General features: G+C 41.4%; 1 protein-coding gene across 6 annotated transcripts in view; it reads left to right on the forward strand.

The window, feature by feature from the left end:
- Positions 1 to 27,590, forward strand: part of ULK4 (unc-51 like kinase 4) — a 447,010-nt gene that overhangs the window by 415,949 nt on the left and 3,471 nt on the right. For all 6 annotated transcript variants that reach the window (XM_061587596.1, XM_061587594.1, XM_061587592.1 and 3 more), the window contains exon 36: positions 21,602 to 21,690. In XM_061587596.1, coding sequence (XP_061443580.1) covers positions 21,602 to 21,690 — 89 coding nt within the window. The remainder of the gene's footprint in view (positions 1 to 21,601; positions 21,691 to 27,590) is intronic.

Below are 27,590 nucleotides of genomic sequence, written 5' to 3' on the forward strand. Positions count from 1 at the left end.
TCAAACAACCACAGATCCCAATTTAGATGAACCTAGATAGATGTATGATGAAAGAGAGGGTGAAGTACATGTACTTTGCTTGAAAAAAAGACTTTATTTTGCCTGCTTTAATTTCCTGATGTTAAAATATGTAGGAGTGCTTAAGGTATGTCAGGCTACAAAATTGCAGTGATTCACATGTTGCTACAAACCTCCTTTGATAGCCCTGTTTCTTAAGTTTCCACTCAAAATTTATCTAAGTGAAATTCAAAGTGAATTTAGGGGTTCCTCCTCAGGCAGAACATATGAGGAATTTTTCAAGAAAGCCAAAATAATTTTAAAGAGACTATTGAAGTTGCTATGGGGAGGTGCAGACATTCCAAGTCTATCACTGGATTTTGCCTAAAGAGATATTCAGAGGAAGCTTGAAGATGTCTCCTTAAGTGAAATGTTAATGAAATTTAGACAGTGACCAAAAGAGATGAGATTAGCTTCATTTCTAGGGAACGCAAGTGCCTACTTATTTCTGTTTCCTCTATCAGGTCAGTAGCTAGTGTTTATTTAAGATATTTTTCCTGTTTTATAAACAAAGTAACTACAAAATAAAAATACAATAAAATAAAAAGAACCACAGATTAAAACAACCACAAAAAAGCAGTGTAAAAATAACATCTAAAAGCAGCAGAAAACTTTGTGGGCACTTCTATAAAACCAACAATGCCTAGGACTGTGGTTCTTAACCTTTTTTTGGGTTACAGACCCTTTGAGAGGAAGATATTTTCCTCCTGGCAGTGGAGGACATTTTCTTGTAGGGATGCCTCCTCCCACTGGATTGACAGGCAGGGTGCAGAATCCTTGGTCTTCTCTCCAAGGAGAAGAATCATCCCTCTCTACAGTCTGACCCTGCCTGTGGTTGTTAACAGTTGGGGTCCTTTAGAGTGCTAAATAACCTTGCATTATCCTTTATATTTCTTCTATTTGAGAGTTAATTCCTCCACTCCTTTTATTTTAGTTGTGTGTGTGCACTTATTTATTTCACTTCTCCCTGGGTTATTTTACTGACATTCTGTTGGGTGTTTGCTTGGAGTTGGGGAAGGGAGATCTTTAGGAAGAAACCTCACGGGGTGTGTTGGTTGCGACTGGGGTTTGCCCCACACTGCTTTCAGCCAGACCTTGAAATTGTGTGGGCGGTCTACAGCTGCAGGACCACTGTTCCCTTACTTCCCTCAGTAGCTGCAGCCACATTCTCTGGTCATTCCCTCCTTTTCCTCAGTGGCTGCAGCCACAATCTCAGGTCAGCTACTGGGGCTTGCCAGGGTTCGCCCTATGTTTTGTTGTTGTTGTTGTTGTTGTTGTTCTGTGCCTTCAAGTCGACTACAACTTATGGCGACCCTATGAATCAGCAACCTCCAAGAGCATCTGTCATGAACCACCCTGTTCAGATCTTGTAAGTTCTGACTGTGCCAAGGTATTGATAATCCTTGACAAGTTCAATGTCCTCATTGTCAACTTTAAAGTTACATAAATCTTTTGTTGTCATTACTTTAGTCTGTTTGACGTTCAGCTGTAGTCCTGCTTTTGTGCTTTCCTCTTGAACTTTCATCAGCATTCGTTTCAAATCATTACTGGTTTCTGCTAAGAGTATGGTATTGTCTGCATATCTTAAATTATTGATATTTCTCCCTCCAGTCTTCACACCTTCTTCATCTTGGTCCAATCCCGCTTTCTGTATGTTATGTTCTGTGTATACATTAAATAAATAGGGTGATAAAATACACCCATATCTCACACCCTTTCCAATTGGGAACCAATTGGTTTCTCCATATTCTGTCCTTAGCCCTATGCTTTAGGCTGTATTTAAGACAAGAGTGCCATATTTCCTGTGTGGTTGTGGCCGCTTTGATGGCATTCTTGGCAATTGCAGCTGCTCACTTGTTCCCTGGCTGTTGTTTGGCAGTGGAGAAAAGAGTTGTTAAGAGGCACTATAATTTATCTGATAGTGTCATTGAACAGCTTCTGGTCCCTGCTATGGTTCTGCCAATGGCTGCTCTGGCCTCTTCTGTAGGTATCCTTAGAAGAGGAAGCCCCCTCCAAGATGCATGTGATAGAAGAGTGGAGAATTCTTTGTGTCATAGTTTTGAGGCAGATACTGAGGCCTTTAGGACGTCTACCAGTGGTTCTCTATTCTCCAGGGCAGCATTTATGTGGGTGGAGGAGTTGTGTTTCCAAGAGGATATTCTTGAGCCAGTAAAGGACATGCTAAAAAAGGTCTTGCATGCCTCCATTCTTGTGGCAGATTCCACTATGATGCTTTTAAGTATTTTGCTTGATATATGGCTGCTACCACAGTGACTAAGCATAATATTTGACTCCACCAGTGGGAGGCTTGCCAGATTAGGCTTGTTGGTATGCCTTTTTCAGGTGCTAAGTTGTTCAGTGAACCCTTAAAAGAGCATTTGATCAAAACGAAGGATAAGAGAAAGGCTCTTTCTTTGACAAGAAAGGATGAGCACAAGGGACGTCAGACACAGTTCTTTCATCCCTATAGGCAATTTTCCTGACCTAGGGGATTCTCCTCCTATAACCACATGGGGGACAGCAAGGCTCAGGGGATGGGCACCCTCCTACCAGGGCAGGATGTCCCTCTCCCTCCTACAAGTTCTCCAAGAGTTCAAAAAAGTCCCTTTCTCCATGACTCTCCAGCTCTCTTCCTGGGTCCCATGGGGGTTTACCTGTTGCAGTTTTCCCTCCTGTGGAGGAGGTGACCTCAGACAAGTGGATGTTAGACATGGTGACACACAGCTATTCCCTGGACAATCTTTTTGTTCCCATTCCTCAGTCTTGAAATCTGGACAAGCATAAAATATCTACATGCCATAAAACATCTGGTGAATATTCAGGCTGTAGAGGAGGTTCCTCCCTCACAGAGGAGACTGGTGATCTATTCCATCTTTTTCTTAGTGCCAAAAATGAATGGAGACATCTGGGCCATTCTCAATCTCAAGTGGCTCAACACCTGGGTAGTCAAGAGGCGGTTCAAGATGAGGATTCTGAGGTCAATTATAGCAGCACTAAGAAAAGGCGAGGAGATAACATCAGTTGGCTTCTCTGAGGCTTACCTCCATATCCCCGTTATGAAGGCCCATTGTCATGTTCTCAGGTTTAGCTATGACAGGACACACTACCAGTATCAGCCTCTCTTTGGTACTGAGGGTCTTCACCATGATACTAGTGGCATTGGTGGCCTTCCTCTGGATAAGGGGTGTTTGTCTGCATTCATATCTAGATGACATTCTTGTTTGAAGCCCACCATGGAGTGCTTGTGTTAGGGATATTGAAGGCATCTTAGCTTGTCTCAGATGCTTGGGATTTATTGTGAATGAGGGAAAGAGCTCACTGATTCCATCTCAAACCCTCATTCATCTGGGAGTGCATATCTGTTTCAGATATCTCTAGCACTGGAGAGAGTGGGAAAGATCACTAGTGCTGTTCTGCAAGTAAAGTCATAGGCTCGAATGGATTTGATATCCTTGCTGTGTCTTCAAGGCCAAATAGTGACTCATCACAAGCTCCTGCTTCCTGTTCCTGGCCATCTGCTATGGTGGTTGTCTCCTTGGAGGCTCACAGAATGGGTGAGTGTGGTGTTGACCACAGATGTGAGTCTTTATGGCTGCGGGAGCCCATCTGGGTCTCAGAGTGGTGAAAGGGACATGAACAACAGAGGAGTCACAACTGAGCCATCAGTGTTTTGAAACTTCAGGCAATTCGCCTGGGGCTGAAAGCCTTTGTGTCAGAGGTCAGGAGTTCTCACTTGTTTTTGTGCACCAACAACGTCTCCGTGAAAGCATATGCAAACAAGCGGCCCTCAACTCCAAGGCTTACAATCTTCTTTGTTGGGCAGAAATCAATCAGTTATCTCTGAAGGCCAAATATCTGGAGGGTTTAGAGAAGGTCATGGTGGGTTGGCTCAGTTTGACTGCTATAGAAGAAGCAAAGTGGTAGTTGAATCCACTAATCTTTCAGATCACCAATAGTTTTGGGCAGCCAATGGAAGATATGTTCACCCCATTGGAGAATGCCCAGTTACCTATTTTTCTGTCCTGTCTTCTATATGCTGCAGCCTGTGGGATGGATATGTGGGAGGTAGTTTGGCCAACAGGGCTACTGTATGCCTTTTCCCCCTTAGGCCTGATTCAACAGACCTTGCAGAGGATTATCCAGAGCAGATGGAGGTGATCCTGGTGGCTCATCATCCATGGTTTCCCAGTTTTGTTCACATGTCAGTGAGGAACTCCAATGTATCCATATCTGTTGCTTCAGGGGGCCATTGTACATCCCAGGCTGGAGAACTGACAGCTGATCAGCTCTGGCTAGCCACCTGGGGGGTTCTCAGGGAAGGTCTTCGACACTTTGCTGTCTTCTAGGTGCACATCCATGAACAAAATATATTGCACCACCTGGAAGGCTTTTTTGTCATGGTACTATTGGGGAAGAATGGGTCCTTTGCTCTAATACATTCCTACAATGTCCTCCACGGCCAGCAGGCAAAAAAGGAAATTCTATTTACTGTAAATTTCTATTTGATTTTGGCAGTGGAGAACATTCTGCCTACATCACCTTCCTCTGCTGATCCTCTACTAAACCACTATTGATTTGGGGCAGGGGAGGATCTTAGGGCTTCTGCCTCTGTCTTACAGTTAGCGTATTTAGGTTGCCTTATTTCACTGTACTGTCTCATTATACCTACAGTGATGCTCTGGTTGGATGTCCTGTTTTTTTCTTTTCTGAGGTGTTTTTCCTCAGATTCTTTCTGTCTCTAATGCCCAGGGGCATTGTATGTTTCATTGCGATGGAATCAAGGAGTTGTTCCTGCTCTGCTAGTCAGGCTGGAGGGTAGGATGACTCCTTCCCCTGGAGAGGAGGAAAAGGAATCTGGATCCTGCCTGTCAATCCAGTGGGAGGCATCATCCCTACAAGAGAATGTCCTTCACTGCCAACATTCATGGTAAGTAGAATTTCTGTTTTCATAAGCAGGGCACCACCACCAAAAAGGCCATAAACCCGGTTTCCACCTGCCTCATTTCTGAAGGCAGTACACATGAGAAGGGCTTCTGATGCCAGTTTCAGCACAGGAGCACTTCATATGGAAGAAGATACCCTAATTGCAAGCTATATGGGTTTTCAAAGATTAAAATCATCACCTTTCATTATGGTCTAAAATGAATATAAAGGCAGTGGAATACTTTCGGCACTGGTGATAGATGTTTCAGTTGACTAGACCTGGTGATTAATCTAGCTGCCACATTCTGTGTCAACTGAAGTTTCAAAGTAGTCTTCAAAGACATTCTCATGTACAATATGTTGCAGAAGTCTGATGTGTGTCTTACCAGTATGGGTCCAACTAAGGTCAGGCTATCTCTGTTAAAGAGGAGCTTCAGCTGACACACCTCTAGCAAAATGTGCCTCATGCCCTAGATCAGGGGTGGCCAACCTTTTTTGATTCAGTCACATTAACAATTGCATGCCAACCTGGCCCATTGCATACAGTCACACACACACACACACACACACACGTATGTTCATTTAGTACAAACATTCATACATACATTCGGCAGAAGGGAGGAAAGACATATAGCTTACGTATACACACATTCAGGAAAGTGGGGCACATACAAAAGTCTGCTCACATACAAATACACACACACAGCAGGCGAGCAGACTCAGCAGACACTCAGGAGGAGGTAGAAATACACATGCAGCATTGTTTTTTGCTCTCTAGGGCAGCACTGGTGAGGAGGGTCTCCTGCTGCCCTGTGCTCCCTGGGGGCAAAAACTGTTGATGTGTGTGCGTTGTTGCGTGAAACAGCATACGTTACGTTGGAGTTAAGTTGAGCAAGAAACATCACAGAGACATTAGATCAGGTTAAGTGTCTTTACTACAAGACATTATGGCTTAAGGCTTTAAGATTACATGTAGAGTTGCTCCCCCCCCAGGAGAGAAGTTCTCAGTTCAAAGACATGACACAGAAGACAACCTCTCAGTTCAGAGGCAATAATACAGAAGACTCAACTTACAGACTCTGTTAGAACTTTCCCAGTTGCTATCTCACGTTACCATGACAACCGCTGGCCTTGGATGTCTGCTCACTCTCAGGCCAGGAGATAACAGTTACTTCTCCAAACTTGCAGGCTTTATGGAAAACAACTAGAGACAGTAATGCCTATGGGTCACAGCCCAACAAAAACACAGTGCTTTTGTTTTCCAGAGCACCACTGGTGTACGAGGATTTCCTCCTGCACCAGGACTCCTGCGCCTCGTTCTAAGGAGGAGAAGCAAAGCCTTTGAAAAAGATAAAAGGAATGCTTCTTCCTATTTCCTAAGACTCTGTAAGCCCTTTTAAGAATGGTGATGTGCCAAAAGAAGAAGGGGCCCTTTTGTAAAGGTAAAAAGAAGTGACACCACCCTCTCTTACTGCTTACCAGATTAGCAGACACTTATCTGTGATGGTGGCGGCTGTTTCCTTAAGCAAAATTAGGCGTTACTCTCCCTGGTCCTTAATATAACAAAAGACAATCCATGGCTGTTTTTCTTGATGGTTTTTGCCACTTCTTATTTGTTGGGTTTTTATCTTTTCTTCTTGCTGCCTATAATATTTTCAGGCACTTGATCTCTCTCTCTAGATTCCTGTTCTTCAACCTTGGGTCCCCAGATGTTGTTGGATTGCAACTCCCATTACCCTTGGCCATTGAATAAGCTGGCTGAGGCTGATCGGAGATGTAGTCTGATGACATCTGGGGACCCAAGGTTGAAGAACAGTCCAAGATACAACAGTAAGATGTTGTTGGAACTCCCATCAGCCCTAGTCAGCATGGCCAATGATCATGGATTATGGAAGTTGTAGTTCAACAGCATCTGGAGGGCCACAGATTCTGCCCCTCCCCCCATAGATAAATGGGAAAGAGAGAGCAGTGTTTTTTCTCATCATGATAAGAGTTGCTGTTTTACATCATTTAGTCTTCATGTCTCTTTGTTTCTGCAATTTTGGCAATTAAATCTGCTATTTACAATTGCTTGTGCCTCAAACAATGATTCAAGAGAGTAGAAAAAAGGCATTATGTTGGGACAGCTGCTGGAATTTGTACACCCACACACACATAACTTACCAGAGCCGGGACTGATAAAAGCCAAGAAACTCCCTTTCCTATGTTCACATACGCTCTTGTCAGTCACTGATTAGAACTGGGAAAGTTTGGGGGTGGGGGAGGTAGGATGGGTGTCAGCAGGGGAAGAGTCTTCAAATTTGTACTAGATAGATAGACAGACAGACAGACAGACAGACAGACAGACAGGTATGGATAGATTTCTAGTCCAAACTTTTTATCCACTACTCTGAGGATAAATTTGCATCCTACATAGTATGTTTGCTGCATATGTAATACCATGCAAAATGCCATTGACACATGCCGGCGATCTGATTGGTTGCACTCCCTGGCCTGCACCCATTCCATGTTAATAAATGCACATCTCATAGTGTTTGCCCCATATAATTAAATAGGAAAGTTAATGTTAAATGTTTTCCAAAGCAACTCTTCTGATGCCACACCTTGGATTGGCTATTTCTGTGCTTCACAGTTCTGGGCCCTGGAGCACCAAGTGTGTTCCCCCTTCCTTACAAGGCCTAAAGTCCATCTGAGTGTTGCTTGTGTGAACATTCCAGGGCTTAAATGACTTATGAAGGCTGGCATGCCTCTGGTCCCCCATCATTGTCAGATCCACTATCTGCCTCTTAATATCAATATACTGTGGCATCATCATCATCTTTTATTAGATTTCTTACCCATCCTTCACCTTAAGGTCCTAGGGTGGTTTACATCTGAAGCAATACAATTTAAAATATAACAAAACCAAGCACCCATCACCAGAGTACACTACAACTTCAGGTAAGTTATAAAAATACTTTCCAACTATCAAAGGCCAGGACAAAGAGGTGTATATTCAACATTCAAGAAAGGCTAAAAAATGAAGACATAAGACACATGTGTGGAGGAGTTCCAAAATTTGGGGGCTACCACAGAGAAAGCTCTCTACCAGACAGCCACTCCTCAAACCTTTGAGAATGGCAGAACGACCAAGAGGGCCTCCTCTGATCAATCTTAATACCTGGGATGGTCTTCAGGAATGAAAGTGGTATTTCAGATATTTGGGAATTGGAAATGTTGGAAGTGTGGCAAGAGGAATTCCTATTTGGTTCTCTTTGCGTGCCTGAGGGGAGATAGAGAAAGAGTCCTCCTGCTGGCTAGGCTACCTGATGCTCCACTACCTGTCTTCCTTCCATTGCAAACTGATACTCTCAGGGAGCTGACCTCACCTCCAAACTCATTCTCATTCTCCATCCAGCCAAGGGAGAGAGACATTTTGTCTTTTTCCTCTCTTCTAGCATGGGGCAAAGGACTAATCCCGGTCATTGCACTTCCAATTTAGTTGGTTAGAACTAGTTATACCTTTCCTATCAACTATGTATTTCTATAAATAAAGTAGCTTTTCTTATTTTACCAAGTCTAAAGTTTCAGTGATTTGAATGCAGGATAAAAGCCTGCTCTTTTCAGGTAAATCACAGAGCACACTTAGCTTATCTCTACTGCATCTTAGTTAAATTCTCTGCTAATGCATAACAGGAAATAAATTGGCAATCAGTGTTGATAGTTTAGCACAGAGGTTATATGTATTCTAGATGTCACCCTGGCCAATAATCTGGATCAGTTGGAAGTTTTGGGACTGTCTTCAAGGACACCCCATGTATAGTGCATTTCAACAGTCCATCCTGGAGGTTGCCAGAGCATGGAGAACAGGGGCCAAGTCATCTCTGTCCAAATGGGGCCATAGCTGGTGTACCAGCTATAGCAGGAGAAAGCTCTCCTAGCCACTGAGGCCACCTGGGTCTCCAGTGACAATGTTAATTCCAGGAGTACCTTGCAAGTTATGCACCTGGTCCTTCCAGGAGAATCCAGAATGCATAATATCCTCATCTCTCAGATTTAAGAACTCAAAACATATACAATCTCTGTCTTTTCAGGACTAGCAACACTTTATTGGCCCACATCCAGCCCATCATAGTCTCTCCTGATTCAGATGGTACAGAGAGAGCGCTGGGCATCATCCACATATTGGTGACACTTTATCCCAAATCTCAACAGCCCTCAACATTTTCATATAGATGTTCAATAGCATGAGAGACAATATGGATTCCTGTGGGATGGCACAGCATAACTATCATTGCGCTGAACAGTCATCTCCAATTACTTTTCTCTGAAAATGGCCCTAAAGATAGGAGCAAAACCACTGTAATATGTTGCCTATAATCCCCACCTAATGAAGCTGGTCCAGGAGAATTTAGTAGTCAACAGTATCAAAAGCTGCAGAGAGGACAAGGAGAACGAACAGGGTCACACTCCCGCTGTCTGTCTTCTGACAAATGTAATCAACCAGGGACATTTTGGTAAGAATTTGTAATCTTGGGATTGGTGCCATAAGGAAAAGCATGCAGTCTTGGGATTTGTTGAACGATTTGAGGAACCTTTGGGATTGAGATTGTTCAAGCAAGTCAGGCAGTCTTGAGGTTTTGGGGAAGTTAAAGTTTTGGACTTGCTTTATAAAAAATTTCTTTGTTTTTATTGCATTCTTCACATTTCGCTTATATCTACCTTTCTGCTTTCTGTTTTGATTTATTTTGGTAAGCAACCTGTTCTTGTTACAGCTTTATAGATGAACCAGGCAATTGTTCCCTGGATTTTTTCCTTTTCTCTAAGTGTGCATATCAAGTCTCATTCAACAAGGAAGAAAGCTTCATTGAATGTAGCTGAGATTTGGTTTCAGAAAAAGTGCAATATATGCAACCTGTTTCACTGTGAAAGGCTTCATGCATCATTATGAAACTGACATACAGAGGAAAGAATATGTAGTAGTTGGACATACTGTTCTTGAAGGTTTAAAGTTAGCCTCTTTTCCACCCACCATTAGTTGGTATTCTCTTTATCTTATCTTATTTGTAGGGCTACACAGGGGCCACAAAGAAATACTTCTCAGTAATTGTTGATCTTCATGTAGTTTTCAGTGCAGTCATGCATTCCAGCCAGCTGTTCACAAGGTAGGGAATGCTGTCCATAATTCTCATTCTTCATGGTAGGAACTTCATGGTAGGACAGGGAACATGAGCCTTCCTCATGCTGCATGCACAAAGGATGAACCCCAGCATCATGACAGCCCTTGAGTACTCCAAAAGCCTCAGAAGGCTTGACTTATGCACATGCAACTCCTTAGGTACAAGTTACAGGTATGTGCAAACCAGTTATTTTAACCCAGTGCTAACTGACCAGCAATGTTCATTTTTCTCTATTTGTTCTTCATTTTTTTTCACATCATTTCTAAATATACACTTTACTCTATTTATGCCTGCAATAGGGAGCACAGGGCACCTAAGGGCAAGGACACCCAAATTATTGCTGCTGCTGTTGTGAGAGTTTGAGAAGAGGCCAAGCCCTTATTTCATTACATTAACATTTTGCTTAATGAGACTAGGATCTATTTATAGCTAGATTTTCAAGAAGAAGAAGGGAGCCCCAGAATATTTTTAACAGGTTTTTTTTTTTTTATGGTCTGCCTTCAAGTCGATTCCAACTTATGGCGACCCTATGAATAGGGTTTTCATGGTAAGTGGTATTCAGAGGGGGGTTACCATTGCCTTCCTGAGAGGCAGTGACCAGCCCAAGGTCACCCAGTGAGCTTCATGGCTGTGTGGGGATTCGGACCCTGGTCTCCCAGGTCATAGCCCAACACTCTAACCACTATGCCACACTGGCATAGCATTCTAATATAACTTTTAGTGATAATAGTTGTGCCCAGAGCATATAAATGACATTCGATATCAACAGTATTAAGCTTGAACATTTCTGATACAATTTCTCCTTTTTTTAGTGTATAAGAATGTAAATTTCTCTAAAAAGAAAAAAGAGATTTCATTATAAAAAGCATGAGTTTCTGAGAGAGAGTTGCATTTGTTATCCCACCCGTCCCCCAAGAATTTCAGGATGCTGTATATGACACACAAACATACATACACACTTTTATCCTCACACAATCCTGTAAGATAGGTTAAGCTAAAATATGAAGCCTGGCCCAAGGTGACTTGGTGAGCTTCATGGTTGAGTGGGAATTTGAACTCAGGTGTCTCCAGTCCTAGTTTGCACTCTTTACTGCCACACTGGTTCCAGTAGATGTGTGTGTGTGTTTATGCATAATATATGTATATATAAAATATGGAAATATATGCATACACTCATGTATCACTGTCCTTTAATTATACAATCCACTGAAAATATTAAAAGTATTTACTGAATGGTGATTTTGACCACAGTATCCTGTTAAATCGCCTAGAGGGATTGGGAATGGGGGGCACTGTTTTACAGTGGTTCCGTTCCTATCTCTCAGGTAGGTACCAACGGGTGGCAGTGGGGGATGAGGTCTCAGACCCTTGGCGTCTTAATTGTGGAGTGCCACAGGGTTCTATCCTCTCCCCCATGCTATTCAACATCTATGTGAAGCCGCTGGGAGCTATCATCAGGAGTTTTGGGCTGCAGTGTCATCAATATGCCAATGACACTCAGCTCTATCTCTCCTTTAAGTCCTCACCAGAGTTGGCTGTGGAAACCATGTCCAAGTGCCTGGAGTCTGTAAGTGGATGGATGGGCGAGAACAGGCTGAAGCTTAACCCCGACAAGAATGAGGTGTTGCTTGTGGGTGACAAGAGAAGGTTGGGAAACATCGACTTGGTCCTAAATGGGGTAAGATTGCCCCTGAAGGACCAGGTCCACAGCCTAGGGGTCATTCTTGACTCCCAGCTGTCCATGGAGGCTCAGGTTTCAGCAGTGAGCCGGGCAGCTTGGTATCAATTACATCTGATACAGAGGCTACGACCCTACCTTCCTGCACATCTGCTCCCGCAAGTGATACATGCTCTGGTCTCCTCTCGCTTGGACTACTGTAATGCACTCTACGTGGGGTTTGTGACGCCCTTCCCTGGCTCCCCCTGTCAGGTTCCTACCTGCTCGTGGTTACTGCCTGTCTCTAGGCACCACCAGGGACTCCACCAGTCCAGACTGTCCTTTTTTATGGTTTCTCTCCCCGCTGTAGCACAGATCTCAACAGATCCCCCTGCTAGGCAGCACCACCAGTCACGTCCTATAACCAGTAGTCCCAGAGACTCGGCCTGAGTCTCCCTCAATTAGGTTACCTCTGTGACTGCGTGCTTAAGCTGTCCCAATCCCTTTGATTTACTCAGACTGCTTGTGGTGTTATTCTTCCCTTCCCCGCTGCCACCATTCGTTATCCTTCAGCCTTGGTATTTACCTTACCCTCCTTTCTGGTCTGTGAAACCCCAGCCAAGGATCAGGCCTTTAGTAAACCAAAAGTATTTATTGAATAACAAAGATAACAAGATTTCTTTAAAAGGCACTTAAGCATATGGTTACATCTATTCCTGAGGTACTGGTCTTAGTATTAATCCGAACTCCACCCTCTCCTCACATCCACCAACTCTCCACACAATCTCCTCTCAAAACCCACCAAAACAACCCACTCACTTTCATCACCCAGATTTACCTGACATCCTTCCATTTATACTGTCAGCCATTTTAAACATTCAGCCAATCATCCAACATTCTACTGCCCATTCACTCCCCCTTCCTCTTTCATTCCACTTACCATGTATCTCCTATACAAACAGCACTTACCATATATACACTAATAGAGGAACATCACAGGGTTAACCCTTGAAAACAGTCTGGAAACTGCAGCTGGTACAGAATGCGGCGGCACGCTTGATTAAGCATAGCCGTCGCCGGGCCATATTACCCCAGTGTTAGTAGACCTACACTGGTTACCAGTGGTTTACCGGGCTCAATTCAAGGTGTTGGTGTTGACCTTTAAAACCCTATAAGGTTTCGGCCCAGTTTATCTGAAGGACCGCCTCCAGTATCATCAACTAAGCCGCCTCACAAGATCAGCCATACAGGACCTCCTCTCGGTCCCACCAGTCAAAAAGCTAGGCTGGTGCGGACCAGGGAAAGGGCGTTCTCGGTGGTGGCCCCCACTCTCTGGAACTCTCTCCCTTATGATCTTTGACATGCTTCCTCCCTGATGGGTTTCCATAGAGCTTTAAAGACCTGGCTCTTCAGGCAGGCCTATAATTTCGGGATGGATTAGATTGCTGTACTAATCAGATGTTTTGATATCAGTTGTATTGTATATTGTAATTTGTATTTTATTTATTGTATATTGTATATTGTATTTTAATTGTTGTTGTAAGTCGCCTAGAGTGTCTGTATAGTCGGACAGATAGGTGACTAACAAATAAAATTATTATTATTATTATTTATTTTGAATGTATTTATTTATTTTGAATACTCAGTAGAGATTTTAGAAACAGAAAACAGTAGATTCTGAGGTCAAATGAAAATGTCTAGTGTATTGAAGGAGTTGCTTTCAGGCAGTGCGTGCTTTGCCAAGTTACAAGTGTAAATTACTTTGAACTCCTTAAAATATAAGTCCTCTCATAAATAAGAGAAAATAAGTTCAGTGTTTGAAATGTAAGCTCTTCTGTCTAGGCTTTTACTCTTTTATTTTCCTTGCTGAAGATCATCTGCTTGTTCTAACATGTATTTGTTGATCTGTATGTTACAAATCTTCATAATCTGTCTGAGAATATATGTCTATAATGATACATGCCAAAGAACACCTGGAATACTCTTAAGTACTTGGTTCTGGTTTAAATGGCCCATCGTCATTGCCTAGACTTGTTTGTATGAGTCAGCAATTGGCAATTTCAACTGAACTTGTTTAACTTGCTTTGTTCTTGCCATACACACACTGCATCTTGTCTTTCCATATAAGATGTTACATATCAGAAGTCTTTCCAAGAAGTAAGGAGGTAGATCTTCACACTGGGACTCAAGCCTGCCCACAAACCATACCAACTGATAATAAGCACTGATATTAAAATTGCACTCTGACCCTAACAAACACATATTTAAAGGGGGCTCCGTTTTTTGTATTCATTGGTGCAGGAAAGGCACTTTGGACATGCTTCATGAGACACTTTATGATTACTTTGCATGGTCCAATACTGAACTCTGGATTTGAAAACAGGTCAGGGTTGAGCCTTCGCTTACACGGGTACCTCTTACCTTTTGTTACATCTGCAAATGGAATCTTGATGGAGTTTTGCATTCTTTCTTGACTGTTTTGAGTGTACAAGGCTTTTTTTCCAGATGAAAATATGTTTTAATATGCGTTATGTATGCTTTCCAAAGAGAAGCTGAAATGCTTAATAAGAAAGTGGTTGCCTTCCTTATTATTAGAGACCAGTTTCACATTCTTTCTGGGTAGGGTTGATCCATATAAGGACTCAGGAGTGTGCACCATTGTATATTTGGTTAATGCTAAGAATGTATTTTAGTCACTAAAGCAAATTGGGAAGAACTAAGTAGAGATCTGAAATGGTATTGGAGTGGCATAAGATAGGAAACAGGCATTTTTAATCGTAATTATATCTGAAAATATATCCATTAAATTAAAATTATCAAATGTAAGTGTTTTTCTGTTTTCATGGACAGGCACATAACGGTACTTAAGTCTGTTCTTTATCACCATATTTTCCTTGGCTACAGCTCATGGTTAGCAAGGAGAAAGCTTAACCACAAGCCCAGGTTTGGACAATATGCTAAGCCAAACCTCAGTCAATCACGGGAGACTGGGAGGAGCAAAGTGGCTGTGAACTCCTCTTGGGGACCCTATATGTTCACACAGTCCCGCTAAGCCATAATTTCACTTCCATTGTCATGCAAAACAAAAACAAAACAAAAATGTGGCCCTGTTAAGAATACAAAAGAAAGCATATCTGAGTTTGTGTGATATAATTCCAGAAATATGTAGAATTTAAAAACCCTTAGGAAAGTGTCCTCAATTTTCAAAGAAACAACATTTTTAGGACTTCCATACTTAGAAATAAATTAACAAAAGACACTCTGAAAGCTCTTTTTGCTAAAGGGAGGGGTATTGTTGTTATGTGCCTTCAAGTCAATTACGACATGGTGACCCTATGAATCAGCGACCTCCAATAGCATCTGTCGTGAATCACCCTGTTCAGATCTTGTAAGTTCAGGTCTGTGTCTTCCTTTATGGAATCAATCAATCTCTTCTTTGGCCTTCCTCTTTTTCTACTCCCTTCTGTTTTTCCCAGCATTATTGTCCTTTCTAGTGAATCATGTCCAAAGTATGATAACCTCAGTTTCATCATTTTAGTTTCTAGTGACAGTTCTGGTTTAATTTGTTCTATTTGACTGTCTTTTTTGCAGTCCGTGGTATGCTCAAAGCTCTCCTCCAACTCCACATTTCAGATGTTGATTTTTCTTTTATCCACTTTTTTCACTGTCCAACTTTCACATCCATACATAGAGATCGGGAATACCACGGTCTGAATGATCCTGACTTTAGTGTCCAGTGAAACATCTTTGCATTTGAGGACCTTTTCTAGTTCTCTCAAAGCTGCCCTCCCCAGTCCTAGCCTTCTTCTGATTTCTTGACTATTGCCTCCATTTTGGTTAATGACTGTGCCAAGGTATTAATAATCCTTGACAAGTTGAATGTCCTCATTGTCAACTTTAAAGTTACATAAATCTTCTGTTGTCATTACTTTAGTCTTTTTGACGTTCAGCTGTAGTCCTGCTTTTGTGCTTTTCTCTTGAACTTTCATCAGCATTCGTTTCAAATCATTACTGGTTTCTGCTAGTAGTATGGTTGAATATCTTAAATTATTTATATTTCTCCCTCCAATTTTCACACCTCCTTCATCTTGGTCCAGTCCCGCTTTCCGTATATGTCCTGCATAGCGATTAAACAAATAGGGTGATAAAATACACCCCTGTCTCTTTCCGATTAGGAACCATTTGGTTTCTCCATATTCTGTCCTTACAGTAGCCTCTTGTCCAGAGTATAGGTTGCGCATCAGGACAATCAGATCCTGTGGCACCTCCATTTCTTTTAAAGCATTCCATAGTTTTTCATGATGTACACAATCAAAGGCTTTGTTGTAATCTATAAAGCACAGGGTGATTTCCTTCTGAAATTCCTTGGTCTGTTCCATTATCCAACGTATGTTTGCAATATGATCTCTGGTGCCTCTTCCCTTTCTAAAACCAGCTTGGACGTCTGGCATTTCTTGCTCCATATGATAAGAGCCTTAGTTGTAGAATCTTGAGCATTATTTTACTTGTATGGGATATTAAGGCAATAGTTCGATAATTACTGCATTCCCTGGGAGCCCCTTTCTTTGGAATTGGGATGTATATGAAACGCCTCCAGTCTGTGGGCCATTGTTTAGTTTTCAACAACTGTACACATGGACTTCACCAACTAGTCAATATAGGAATCAAATTGATTATATAATTGGTAGCAGAAGATGGAGAAGTGCCATACTTTCTCCAAAAGCAAGACCAGGAGCAGACTGCAGTACAGATCATGAACTGGTCATATAGAAAATCAGAGTAAAGCTAAAGAACAACAACAAAGCAATCATAATGCCAAAATACAATTTAAATAACATCCCAGAAGAATATAAAGATCAAATAAGGAACAGATTTGAGGCTTTAAATTTAGTTGACAGAGAACTAGAAGAACAATGGAGTGAAGTAGGAGAAATTATCAGGGAAGAATGCAAAAATACAGTAGCTCTAGTTAAAAAGAGAGAAAGGCCTCAATGGATGACTAAGGAAACTGTTAAAATGGTTAAAGAGAGAAGGAAAGCAAAAGCAAAAGGAGATAGAAACACTGTTAGAACCCTAATGCAACAATACAGCGACTAATACGTAGGGACAAAGAGAACTATTACAATAGTTATTGTATAGAAATAGAAAAGGACGACAAAAAGGGGAATAAGAGCCCTATTCCAAAAGATTAGAGAAATTAAAGGGAAATTAATCCAAGAGTAAGGATGCTGAATAATCAACAGGGGAACACACTGACTGACCAAGATGAAATAAAAGGAAGATGGAAGAAATAAATTATATAAAAGAGATGCAAAGATGACAGATTCATTCACGGAGGAACCATATGATGAAGAACCAGAAATTTTAGAATGTGAGGTGAAAGCTGCTCTTAAAATACTTGGAAGAAACAAATCACCAGGAACAGATGGCATACCAATAGAGTTACTACAAGCTACTGAAACTGAATCTGTCCAAATTTTGACAAAGCACCATCAATCAGTCAATCCAAGGAATGTATACAATATTGGAAGTGCTATCTGCATTATTTATGTGTCTGACTTCAGTGACCTGTGGAAATTTTCCCTTAGTTAAGTCCATCTAATTTCACATGACATTTGAAGTTATAGTTGCTCTAAAGTGCAGTTAAAAGTGGGTTGCAGTTTTATTTCGACCAAGCAAAACCATAAGCTCTGTGTTGAAAAAGCTCCTGTTTTGCATTCAGTCTTTTGCAGTAGCTTGCAAGTAACACACAGTTTTCCTAACCAGAAAGCAAACTTCTAACTTAATTGAAGTTGCAGTGGGGCAGGAGAGGAGGAAACCATCCCTTTCAAAAGCATGAAAGTAATTCATTTGTCAGGTTAATTGGTTTTGAAAGGCCTTGTAATGAAAACTTCAAGTTGTGACTAATGGGGGAGGGGCCTAATTCAGTACTATGGATGCATAAGCCTTGGCCCTCATCATCCTTTTAAAATTAGAATGCAGGCTAATCTTTCTTATTAATCTTCTCCTAATAATTAAATCAGACAAAAACTAGCAGATAAATAACATCACACAGACTATAAGAACAATAACAAAGAACTGTTCAAGTTTTTTTGTTTCACTGTATGTGAAATGTATTTTCTTACTAAAATGCTGTTTCACCTGCACATTTATGCTATATTTGAGTAACTAGCATATTTACATATCAATGATTTTCTTTAGAACTCATCTTTGTTTAATTGTATTAAACAGAAGAAAGCTGTAATATATGCTATTGGCTTCGTAAAGAAAGTTGTTTTGAATTTCTTATTAAATTGCAGTAAAATGTGTTTATAACCTCATAACAATCACATGATATAAGTAAGGGAAAAGTCTTGGAATCCCTTCCAGTTTTGCTGGTGAAATGATGTTACCAGTTTATGTGCAGTGTAAAATAAAAAGCTGCACAAATGCAATACTTGTTGAGGCACATATTAAAACATGCTTTCGTCTGAAAACTAAGCAGAACATGAAATAACCACAGAGGCAGCTTAAGAACATATATCTAGTCCAGCATCTTGTTCTCACAGTGGCCAACCAGATGCCTATGGGAAGCCTAAAAGCAGGACCTGAGAGAAATCGTACTCTCCCCACCTGTGATTCCCAGCAACTGCTAATAAGAGACATACCGTTGGAATTGCTTTTTAATATGTTTCTTTAAAATGTTTTTTAAAAAACAGTATGTTTTTAACCCTTTTTTAAAATATGTCTTTAAAGCTTTTTAAAAAATGTTTTTAAAGTTGTTTTAATGTATTTTAAGGTCTGTTTTTATGATGTTTTAAAGTGTTTTTAGTGATTTTGTTTGCCACACTGGGCTCCTGCTGGGAGGAAGGGCGGGATATAAATCAAATAATAAATAAATACTGCCTCTGACAGTAAACGTAGCCATCATGGCTAGTAGCCATTGATAGCCTTATCCTCCATGAATTGTCTAATCTTTTAAAACCATCCAAGTTGATGGCCATCACAGCCCCTTATGGGAGCAAATTCCATAGTTTAACAACACTGGGCTCCTGCTGGGAGGAAGGGCGGGATACAAATTAAATAATAAATAAATAAAACACACTGTATGAAGAAGTACTTACTTTTGTCTGTCCTGAATCTTCCAATATTCAGTTTTGTTGAATGTCACTGAAGTAAAAAAAAAACACAACTTTTCTCTTTTGTTCTATGGTTAGAGCCCTCCCCTGGGTCCTGATCCCCCTGCAAACTCTGCCGGCTAAAAGGCCAGCACAGTAAAATATTGTTAATTATTTCCTTTATGTCCTACAAGGAGCGCTTACTCTCTGTGATGCCTGTTTGTTGGAGCCTGCACTTCCTGGCTGGCTTGTGCACGCAGCTCCCAACGGAGTCAGCATTCAGCCAGGTCAGCAGCTCCCAAGCGGGAGGAGGATCATGTGGAGCTTTCCACCACCTCCTCCTCCACCAGCCCCAACTCCGCCGGCTTCTCGGCATTTGGATTGCTCTGCCCGTCATTTCTATGAGATGAGCCAGCCCAGCCACTCCTGCTTTCCAGTGTTTTTCACCAGTGAGTGAGAGCTGTGATTGATGAGGAAATTGTTTGGACACCATGTTATAGGAATCCCTGGAGTCCTAAAGAACTGCTGTTTTCCCTTCATCTCTAGTGTACTTTTCTTTCCTATTTCTGTCTCATTTTATAGTCATTGGAAACTCCATAGTTTATCCTTCCTTTTTTTCTAGCAACCATCTTCCCTATGGTGGCTTTGTGTGAGATCAAGTACTCCCTAGAAGTTCAAAAACTACTACACAATTTAAATGCAGATACAGAGCCCCCACCCCAAAATGGTAAATGCGAGTTGTGAAAACTTTGCAAAGACTATTAGGCATGTCTCCTGCTGTGCATGATGAGCTGAAGTCCAGGCCCTCATGAAGAATTCATTCTATAGTTAATTTACAGTATAATAGTATGCATATCTAGTCAGAAGTCAATTATTATTACAGTAGAGCCCCGCTTTACGGCACTTCGCTTTACATCGATTCGCTAATACAGCAGTCTCAATTAGACACAATTAGACTAAAGCCCCACTCATACGGTGCTTGTTCCGCTTTTACGGTGGTTTTCGGGCATTGCGCGCCATTTTATTCAATGAGTTCCACTTTACAGCAGGGGTCTGGAACTTAACCTGCCGTATCAGTGGGTCCCTACTGTACTAAAATAAGAATTGTTCTATAATATTTAAAAATCCTGTTGGGTATCTCAGTGGTTTTGTCAGTGAGCCAGAACAGTGGAAAGCGTAAACAGGTTTTATTTTATTTTTTTACTGAGCAATTAGGACAAATACTGACTCTATGCTTTTTCTTACTATTTTACCTGTAAAAATAGTAAAAAGTAAATAAATATATAGTTTTAAACATGAAAGCAGATCATTCTGCTTTCTGCAATTCCCCATGCACAGTGACTATAGGGTTAAGATCAATCGCTTGTGCACATTTCCCTGGAACTCAGTTGAATTCAAGCTCAGTGGAACAGGAGTGGGAAAGTAATCAGGCCATATGGAGATTGGTTGAAGTCTTGGAGCTGTATTAATTTGCAGGGGGGGAGTAAGACATGGCCTTTATAGTACAAAGATGCATCACTCTGGTTAAAGGAACCTGTGATACAAGCACTAAGGCTGCAAGCCAATACATGTTTACTCAGAAGTAAGCTCCATTGGGTTCAATGGGACTTTCTTCCACGTAAGTGTGGTTTGGATTGCAGCTGCAGTCCTCTTTTGCAGTCATTTTATACCTGCTTCTGTATCTTCACAACAGCTATGTGAGGTAGGTTAGGCTGAGAGTTGGTGACTGGCTCAAGTGAACAAAGACAATGATCAGTTAAGTGAATATGAAACTGCACATGCTAAGAGTATCATAGAATAGTAGAGTTGGAAGGGGCCTACAAGGCCATCAAGTCCAACCCCCTGCGCAATGCAGGAATCCAAATCAAAGCATTCCCGACAGATGGCTGTCCAGCTGCCTCTTGAAGGCCTCCAGTGTCGGAGAGCCCACTACCTCTCTAGGTAATTGGTTCCATTGTCATATGGCTCTAACAGTTAGGAAGTTTTTTCTGATGTTCAAATGAAATCTGGCTTCCTGCAACTTGAGCCCATTATTCCGTGTCCTGCACTCTGGGACGATCGAGAAGAGATCCCTGTCCTCCTCTATGTGACAACCTTTCATGTACTTGAAGAGTGCTATCATATCTCCCCTCAGTCTTCTTTCCTCCAGGCTAAACATGCCCAGTTCTTTCAGTCTCTCCTCATATCTTCTTTCTGTTTATCAAGTTTGGCAAAATGTTTTTGTTTGTGTTTTGCTCAGAGTTGTGAAGCTTCACAGGCTCAGGGCTATTTTTGGAGTCTATGAAAACATATGTCACAATAAATTTGTTGGTTTTTACCATACCACAATAGTTATTTTATGGTACCTTATTCATGTGTTCTTCTTGGAGGGAAGGAGTGTCCTGTTTTGGAAACTGCACCAGACTCCCAACTACCTTAATCTGGCCTTGAAAACATACTAGAATTTTAGGTTTGAATTCTGCTGTCATATTACTCTTCCAAATGGCATTGGTGGCTATGCTGTGGCCAGAGCAGCAACATTTCAAAGACACACTGTCATGGATTCTAAGACTGGTGGAGTAAGAGGAAGGCGGTTGTTCTCCCATTGTGCCAGGATAATTGGCTGTTTGGGTTGTTAATGTTGAGTTCCACTTAACCAAGTTGTTTCTCCACACCTGATAGAGAAGAATGTCTTTCTAAACCTTTGAGAACTTTTCTTTTGATTGCAGATAACTTCAAATGAGAAGCACTCTGAAAGCCTGAAAAATGATGGAGAAGTTCTTGTTTGCACACTGGAAAGATTGGCCCAAACTGCCAGGTGAGTTCCCCTCGGCTTTCTGGAATTTCCAGGCTGTGTGCACATTCCTCTCCTTTCATCGTGTCTGTAATCACCTCCTGCACTACAAGCTTCTTGTGTTACCACCCCATCCCCTCCTACACATTACTGTCATCAGAATTCCTTGTATTCAAAGCTTTCTAGTTTTCTCCCTCTCTCTTGGCTACTCTTGTTTAGATCCTCAGATGTTGCAGACCAGAACTATTTGACACATTTTACTTTCTTTCCTTTTCGATATCTCCTTGCATATCCAAATACTAGTCTGTTGGTCCTGCATGCTGGCAACAAGCAGCCTCTTTGCCTTCCCTGAAAGTAATGGTAGTGGAGGTCTTTACATCCTTTCAGATGCAGAGTGGCGGGATATCTGCCTTATTTGTTTGCTTGCAAAGTAAATATTTGAGGACTTGGATGTCCACATATATTTCCCAATCATACAGATCTGCTTTTGGTACAGCCATGTAAACAGTGGTTTCTTCCACAGCAGCTAAATCATAATGCTTCCTGGCAGCACACCCAAACATGACCACCAGCCACAAGTGCTTGCTATAGGATGGTGAACCCAGCATTGTGCTGGTAAGGATTCTATGTAGTGCAGCAGTCAGTCACCATGATACCTCTTCATCACAGTAACAACAAAAGCAAATGTTTATGTAGTAAGGTATGGCAGCTGCTGAGCCCACACCATAGCAGGAGCCAAGTCCTGGTGCCTTTTTGAGGGGGCTAATTATGCCCTTGTGAGAGGACACTTTTGCTTTGTGTGAGTTATTGCAGTAGGCTCAAGCTGAAGAACATATTATATATGTGTTGAATATGGGATGGTATTTTCTGAAAATCTCATCGTTGAGCTTATCTGCACAGAGGTTTTTCTAATTCTTGTCTCACTTGATCTCAGATGAGAAAGCTTTTCTCTCTCTCTCTGTCACACACACACACACACACACACGTACGTACGTACGTACGTATACCTACATACATATATATGTTCCAGGTTTCCTAAAGTAGCCAGCACATAAAAAGAGAAATACAACAATGCATATAAATGTGTAAAAATATTTATGTACTAATAATTAGAAAATGATGCCCCTGAGATATAGTACCACATGAGACTTAACCCTTTTATCCATATGAAAAAGTTCCAAAACTTTTTTCCCCATGGCCCACTTGAAAATTGTTGATGGTCTTGGTGGACCACTTAATCATTTTTCTACCAGTTGTAGCAGCTGTAATGCCTGTGCATGTTTTTTAATTGCATTGCTTCTTTTATTTCTTGTATTGTATTTTATTGTATTACAATTTTCATTCCATAGAATAAAATACAATATAAGAACTAAAAGAAACACAATTAGAAATCAATGTGAATATTTAATGCAGACCTGCCATGGACCACCTGAATGAAGCTTGTGGACAACTGGTGGTCCATGAACCACAGTTTGGGAACCCCGGTATAATTTTTTTTCATATAATTAGTTGGCTGAAAAAAATGCACAAGTGGTTGGACATAAGCAGGAATTAAAGCAAGAGGTGATCCGATGCTGTTTAAAATGGATTCCTCCTATGTCCCTAACCTTAGTATCATGGGCAAATTCTGACACAAGTTAATTCATACTACCAATCTTATTTCCTTACAACAAAATTTCATCAATTTTTTAACAAAATTCTTAATCTCTCTAGCTTTTCATAGGGAAACAGTTTGCATGGCTGATAAATGAGAATTGACCAATGTGTGCTCTTGGGAAATTCCTAAATGCAGTCATTTTGGCCCAGTTAAATTGGATGTTGGCATTGGCCATGTGCTCAAATCTTAGCCGAGCCATGACTTCAAGTAGCAGTCCTTGGGTGTGTCATTCCCTCATCCTGTTTCCCATCTCTGAAATGAGAATCTCAATTATTCCATCTCATTATTAAAACATATTTTATAGTTTCTACCTGTCTTTAAAACTTGTTTCCCATTGTGAGTCTTTGCCTTAGGGTGAGATACAGATTTAACACATCTCTGCTTTGTCATGAACTTTCTGGTGGCCTTGGGAAAGGCACCACTTTGAGACTTAGTGCCCAAGGCATTTTTTAAGTAATAGTTTTGCGTCCAAATGGACACCCAGTTCTAGCTTTTGGACACCCAGTGAATCCAAACGTACACATAAAATTTAATCAATGAACCAAAAGCACACATTCAGATTAGAAGCCACTGAAACACTGACAAGAGGTATGAAATTTTAGTGAAATTGACTAGAAACAGAAAGTAGGAGCACATTAGACAATAATTTTCAGGGTTATTACAAACCACCAGTGTTTCTGAAAAAACTTCTTTAACAAAATCTCTTGGTATACTGTGATGTCTGATTCTCTGTATCTTAATTCTTTTTTCCATAAGAATTCCTCTACAGCAGGGCATGAATCATAAGCAGTAGTTTTTAATTTTAAGTCGGTTTTTAATTCATGTATACGGGTGGGTGGACAGGCTAGTAAGAATTTTGCCAGGCAAGTAACTTATGTAAATGCATTTGCAAAGCTTATTCACTCCCCCGTTTGTTTGTTTTTTAGTTTGGACCACTTCCACCTCAATCCAAATGTCAGGTCTTTGTACATGGTAGAGAGGCTTTCACTTGCAAGTTATTTGAAAGAGAAAAAAAATTGACACCCAGAAACAATTCCTTTAAAAATGTGCTGTTTGTGCCTCATCTGTAAAATAAATAACAATTGGCCTCAGCCAGATGTTATGATGATTCTATGGCACTTTGCATGCAAAATATGCTGTACAAATTAATAATGAATCCCAACCTACAGGGTGTTCTTTAGAACAATCCCAATCCCCCCTGCAAATAGAAATAGCCAACTATAACATATCACACACCCAAAAACCTTGGGATACAGCATCCACGTTGTTTTGAGGAATGCTCCATCTGCTGGGATGCTGCCTAGTAGATGGCTGAGTCTTACCGCTTATCCTCATACTTTTTCCTTTGTCATGTTTTCTTAACCAGAACATAAGATGTGTTATCAGTTATGACAGAGGATATGCATAAAACAGATGTTTCCTCTTGTTACAGAATGTGCTTCTTTAGCAGTTGAATTAAGATGGCCTATTCCCCCTACCCCCCCTACTCTTTTTGTGTAAAGAAATGTGGCTTTTTTTCTTCTACCATCGGTTGAAGCATTGTTCCATGGCTCTTCCTTCTTACTGTGGGCCAGAGAGGTGGGTGGGAGAAGCGCCGATATGTTCTTATGGCTATTAGCTTTTTCACCTTTCTCTCACCGGTTTATTGTTGATCTATTACTGGTGCTACACACTTATGTCTAATGCAGCAAGTGAGGTCTGTGTGTGGAAGTAGCTTCTCTCCACACAACCATTCCCTATTGCATTGCTCATCGGGGACCTGCTGAACTAGCGAGATTTTTTTTTGATGCAGATAGGGCTGCACCTCCTCACCTGACATCATTGTGTTTCCCCAAATGTAGTAATTCTAGTCCCTGTTAGGGCTAAGATTTTTTAGAAAACATACACTTAACGCCTATGAGCATTGCCTTGTTGTAAGGCATCTGACTCAAGCCCTTATAAAGCAAACATCTTTCTGACAGCACTTGAGTTTTTGTGCATCTTACCCTTTACCCCAAGGCATCTTTTACAGCTGGTTTTAAATAGCAAAAAAAAAAAACACCCTTCAACTTTTTCATAACTTTATAAGTGTTAATTAAAATGGCCTCTTGCTACGAGTGCTTTTCAGCCTTATTTTAATATATGCAAATACAGTAGGAATTCTGCTTGTGCCCCAGGACCGAGTCTAAAAACCAGACCAAATCTTTTGATCTCAGCTGACTTGTTTTTTCCAGCAGCCAAGCAATTTGCCTATCTTCCTCTATGAGTAGTTACTAACCAAGCCATTGGCAACTCTTGCTCCACTCCTCCACCATTATATGCATGATTTCTGTGGATTTTATAGGTCTTGGCTCAGCCAAGCTGTCGTTGGGCTCTTAATTCCTATCAGCCCCAGTCAGTGTCAGGGATTATGGGAATTATAGTTAGACAACTAGAGGGCCACAGGTTTGCAACCTCTGCATCAGTGTGTGGAAATGAAGTTCATATGAAGTAATAGTTTATAATAATAATAATAATAATAATAAAATTTTATTTGTTAGTCGCCCATCTGTCCGACTTAACGGACACTCTGGGCAACTTACACAATATAAAATACAATATAAAACATAAGCATACAACAATCATAATATTAACATCAGTTTATCTAAGCCATCCTTCAATAATACAGCATAATAACCTAACCCACCCCCAGAAATCCCATAGGCCTGCCTGAATAGCCAGGTCTTTAAGGCTCAGCGAAAAGCCATCAGGGAGGAGGCATGTCGAAGGTCAAAAGGAAGCAAGTTCCAGAGGGTGGGGGCCATGATCGAAAAAGCCCTCTCTCTGGTCTGCACCAGCCTAGCTGCTTTTACCGGTGGGACCAAGAGAAGGTCCTGTGAGGCTGATCTTGTTTGGCGGCACGTTTGGTGATACTGGAGGTGTTCCTTCAGATAAGCTGAGCCGAAACCGTATAGGGTTTTAAAGGTTAGTACCAACACCTTGAATTGGGCCCGGTATACAACTGGCAACCAGTGTAGCTCAATCAACACTGGGGTGACATGGTCCCGGCGACGGCTCTGCTTTATTAAGCATGCCGCCGCATTCTGTAGTTTCCGGACCGTCTTCAAGGGTAACCCCACGTAGAGCGCATTACAGTAGTCTAATCAAGAGGCGACCAGGGCATGTATCACTCGTGGAAGCAGATGTAAAGGAAGGTAGGATCGCAGCCTCTGTACTAGATGAAGTTGGTACCAGGCTGCCCGGCTTACTGCAGAGACCTGGGCCTTCATGGACAGCTGGGAGTCCAAAATGACCCCCAGGCTGCGGACCTGGTCCTTTAGGGCCAATCTCACCCCATTAAGGACCAGGTCTAAATTTTCCAACATTTTCTTATCCCCCACCAGTAACACCTCGGTCTTGTCGGGGTTCAGCTTCAGCCTGTTCTCTCCCATCCATCCACTTACGGACTCCAGGCAATTGGACAAGGTTTCCACAGCCAACTCTGGTGAAGATCTAAATGAGAGATAGAGCTGCGTGTCATCCGCATATTGGTGACACTGCAGCCCAAAACTCCTGATGATGACTCCCAGCGGTTTCATATAAATGTTGAATAGCATGGGGGCGAGGATAGAACCCTGTGGCACACCACAATTAAGGGGCCAAGGGTCTGAAACTTCATCCCCCAACGCTACCCGTTGATATCTGTTGGAGAGATAGGAACGGAACCACCGTAAAACAGTGCCTCCTATTCCCGATCCCTCCAAACGATTTAACAGGATACCGTGGTCAACGGTATCGAAAGCCACTGAGAGATCCAGGAGGACGAGGAAAGTATGTTCTCCCCTATCCAATGCCCTCCTCGTATCATCCATTTATGGAATGTTTACAATTAGGGGATAATGTATAAATAAAAATTGAATAAAAAAATAAATATAGCTGCTGAAGCAGCATCGTGAAGTAATGTGATTCCTAAGATTATCCTCACAGCAAAAAATCTATGGGGAAACCAGTGCTTTCTCCTAATCCTTACTGTTAATGTTGACTACTACTTCAGTTTCTTCATCCCTTTTTCTGTGTCCGTTTCTGGGTTGGTCATTGTATGTGTAGCAAACTGGCTAGAAAATGGATGCATCATTTGTTGTACCCAAAACCATAAGAGACAGTACCCATCTCTCTGCCGTTTTTATTTCCTGCTTATTTACATGCATTTAAAAACTTTTAAATGTTAGGCCAATAGTTCTCCTTGCTCCCCATGTAGTTCAAGGATCTGCTGAACCTCTTTGCTCAGGTGCTGCCCTCTTTCACCTCT

The sequence above is a fragment of the Rhineura floridana genome, chromosome 10, assembly GCF_030035675.1.
Source record: "Rhineura floridana isolate rRhiFlo1 chromosome 10, rRhiFlo1.hap2, whole genome shotgun sequence".
Taxonomy (NCBI): domain Eukaryota; kingdom Metazoa; phylum Chordata; class Lepidosauria; order Squamata; family Rhineuridae; genus Rhineura; species Rhineura floridana.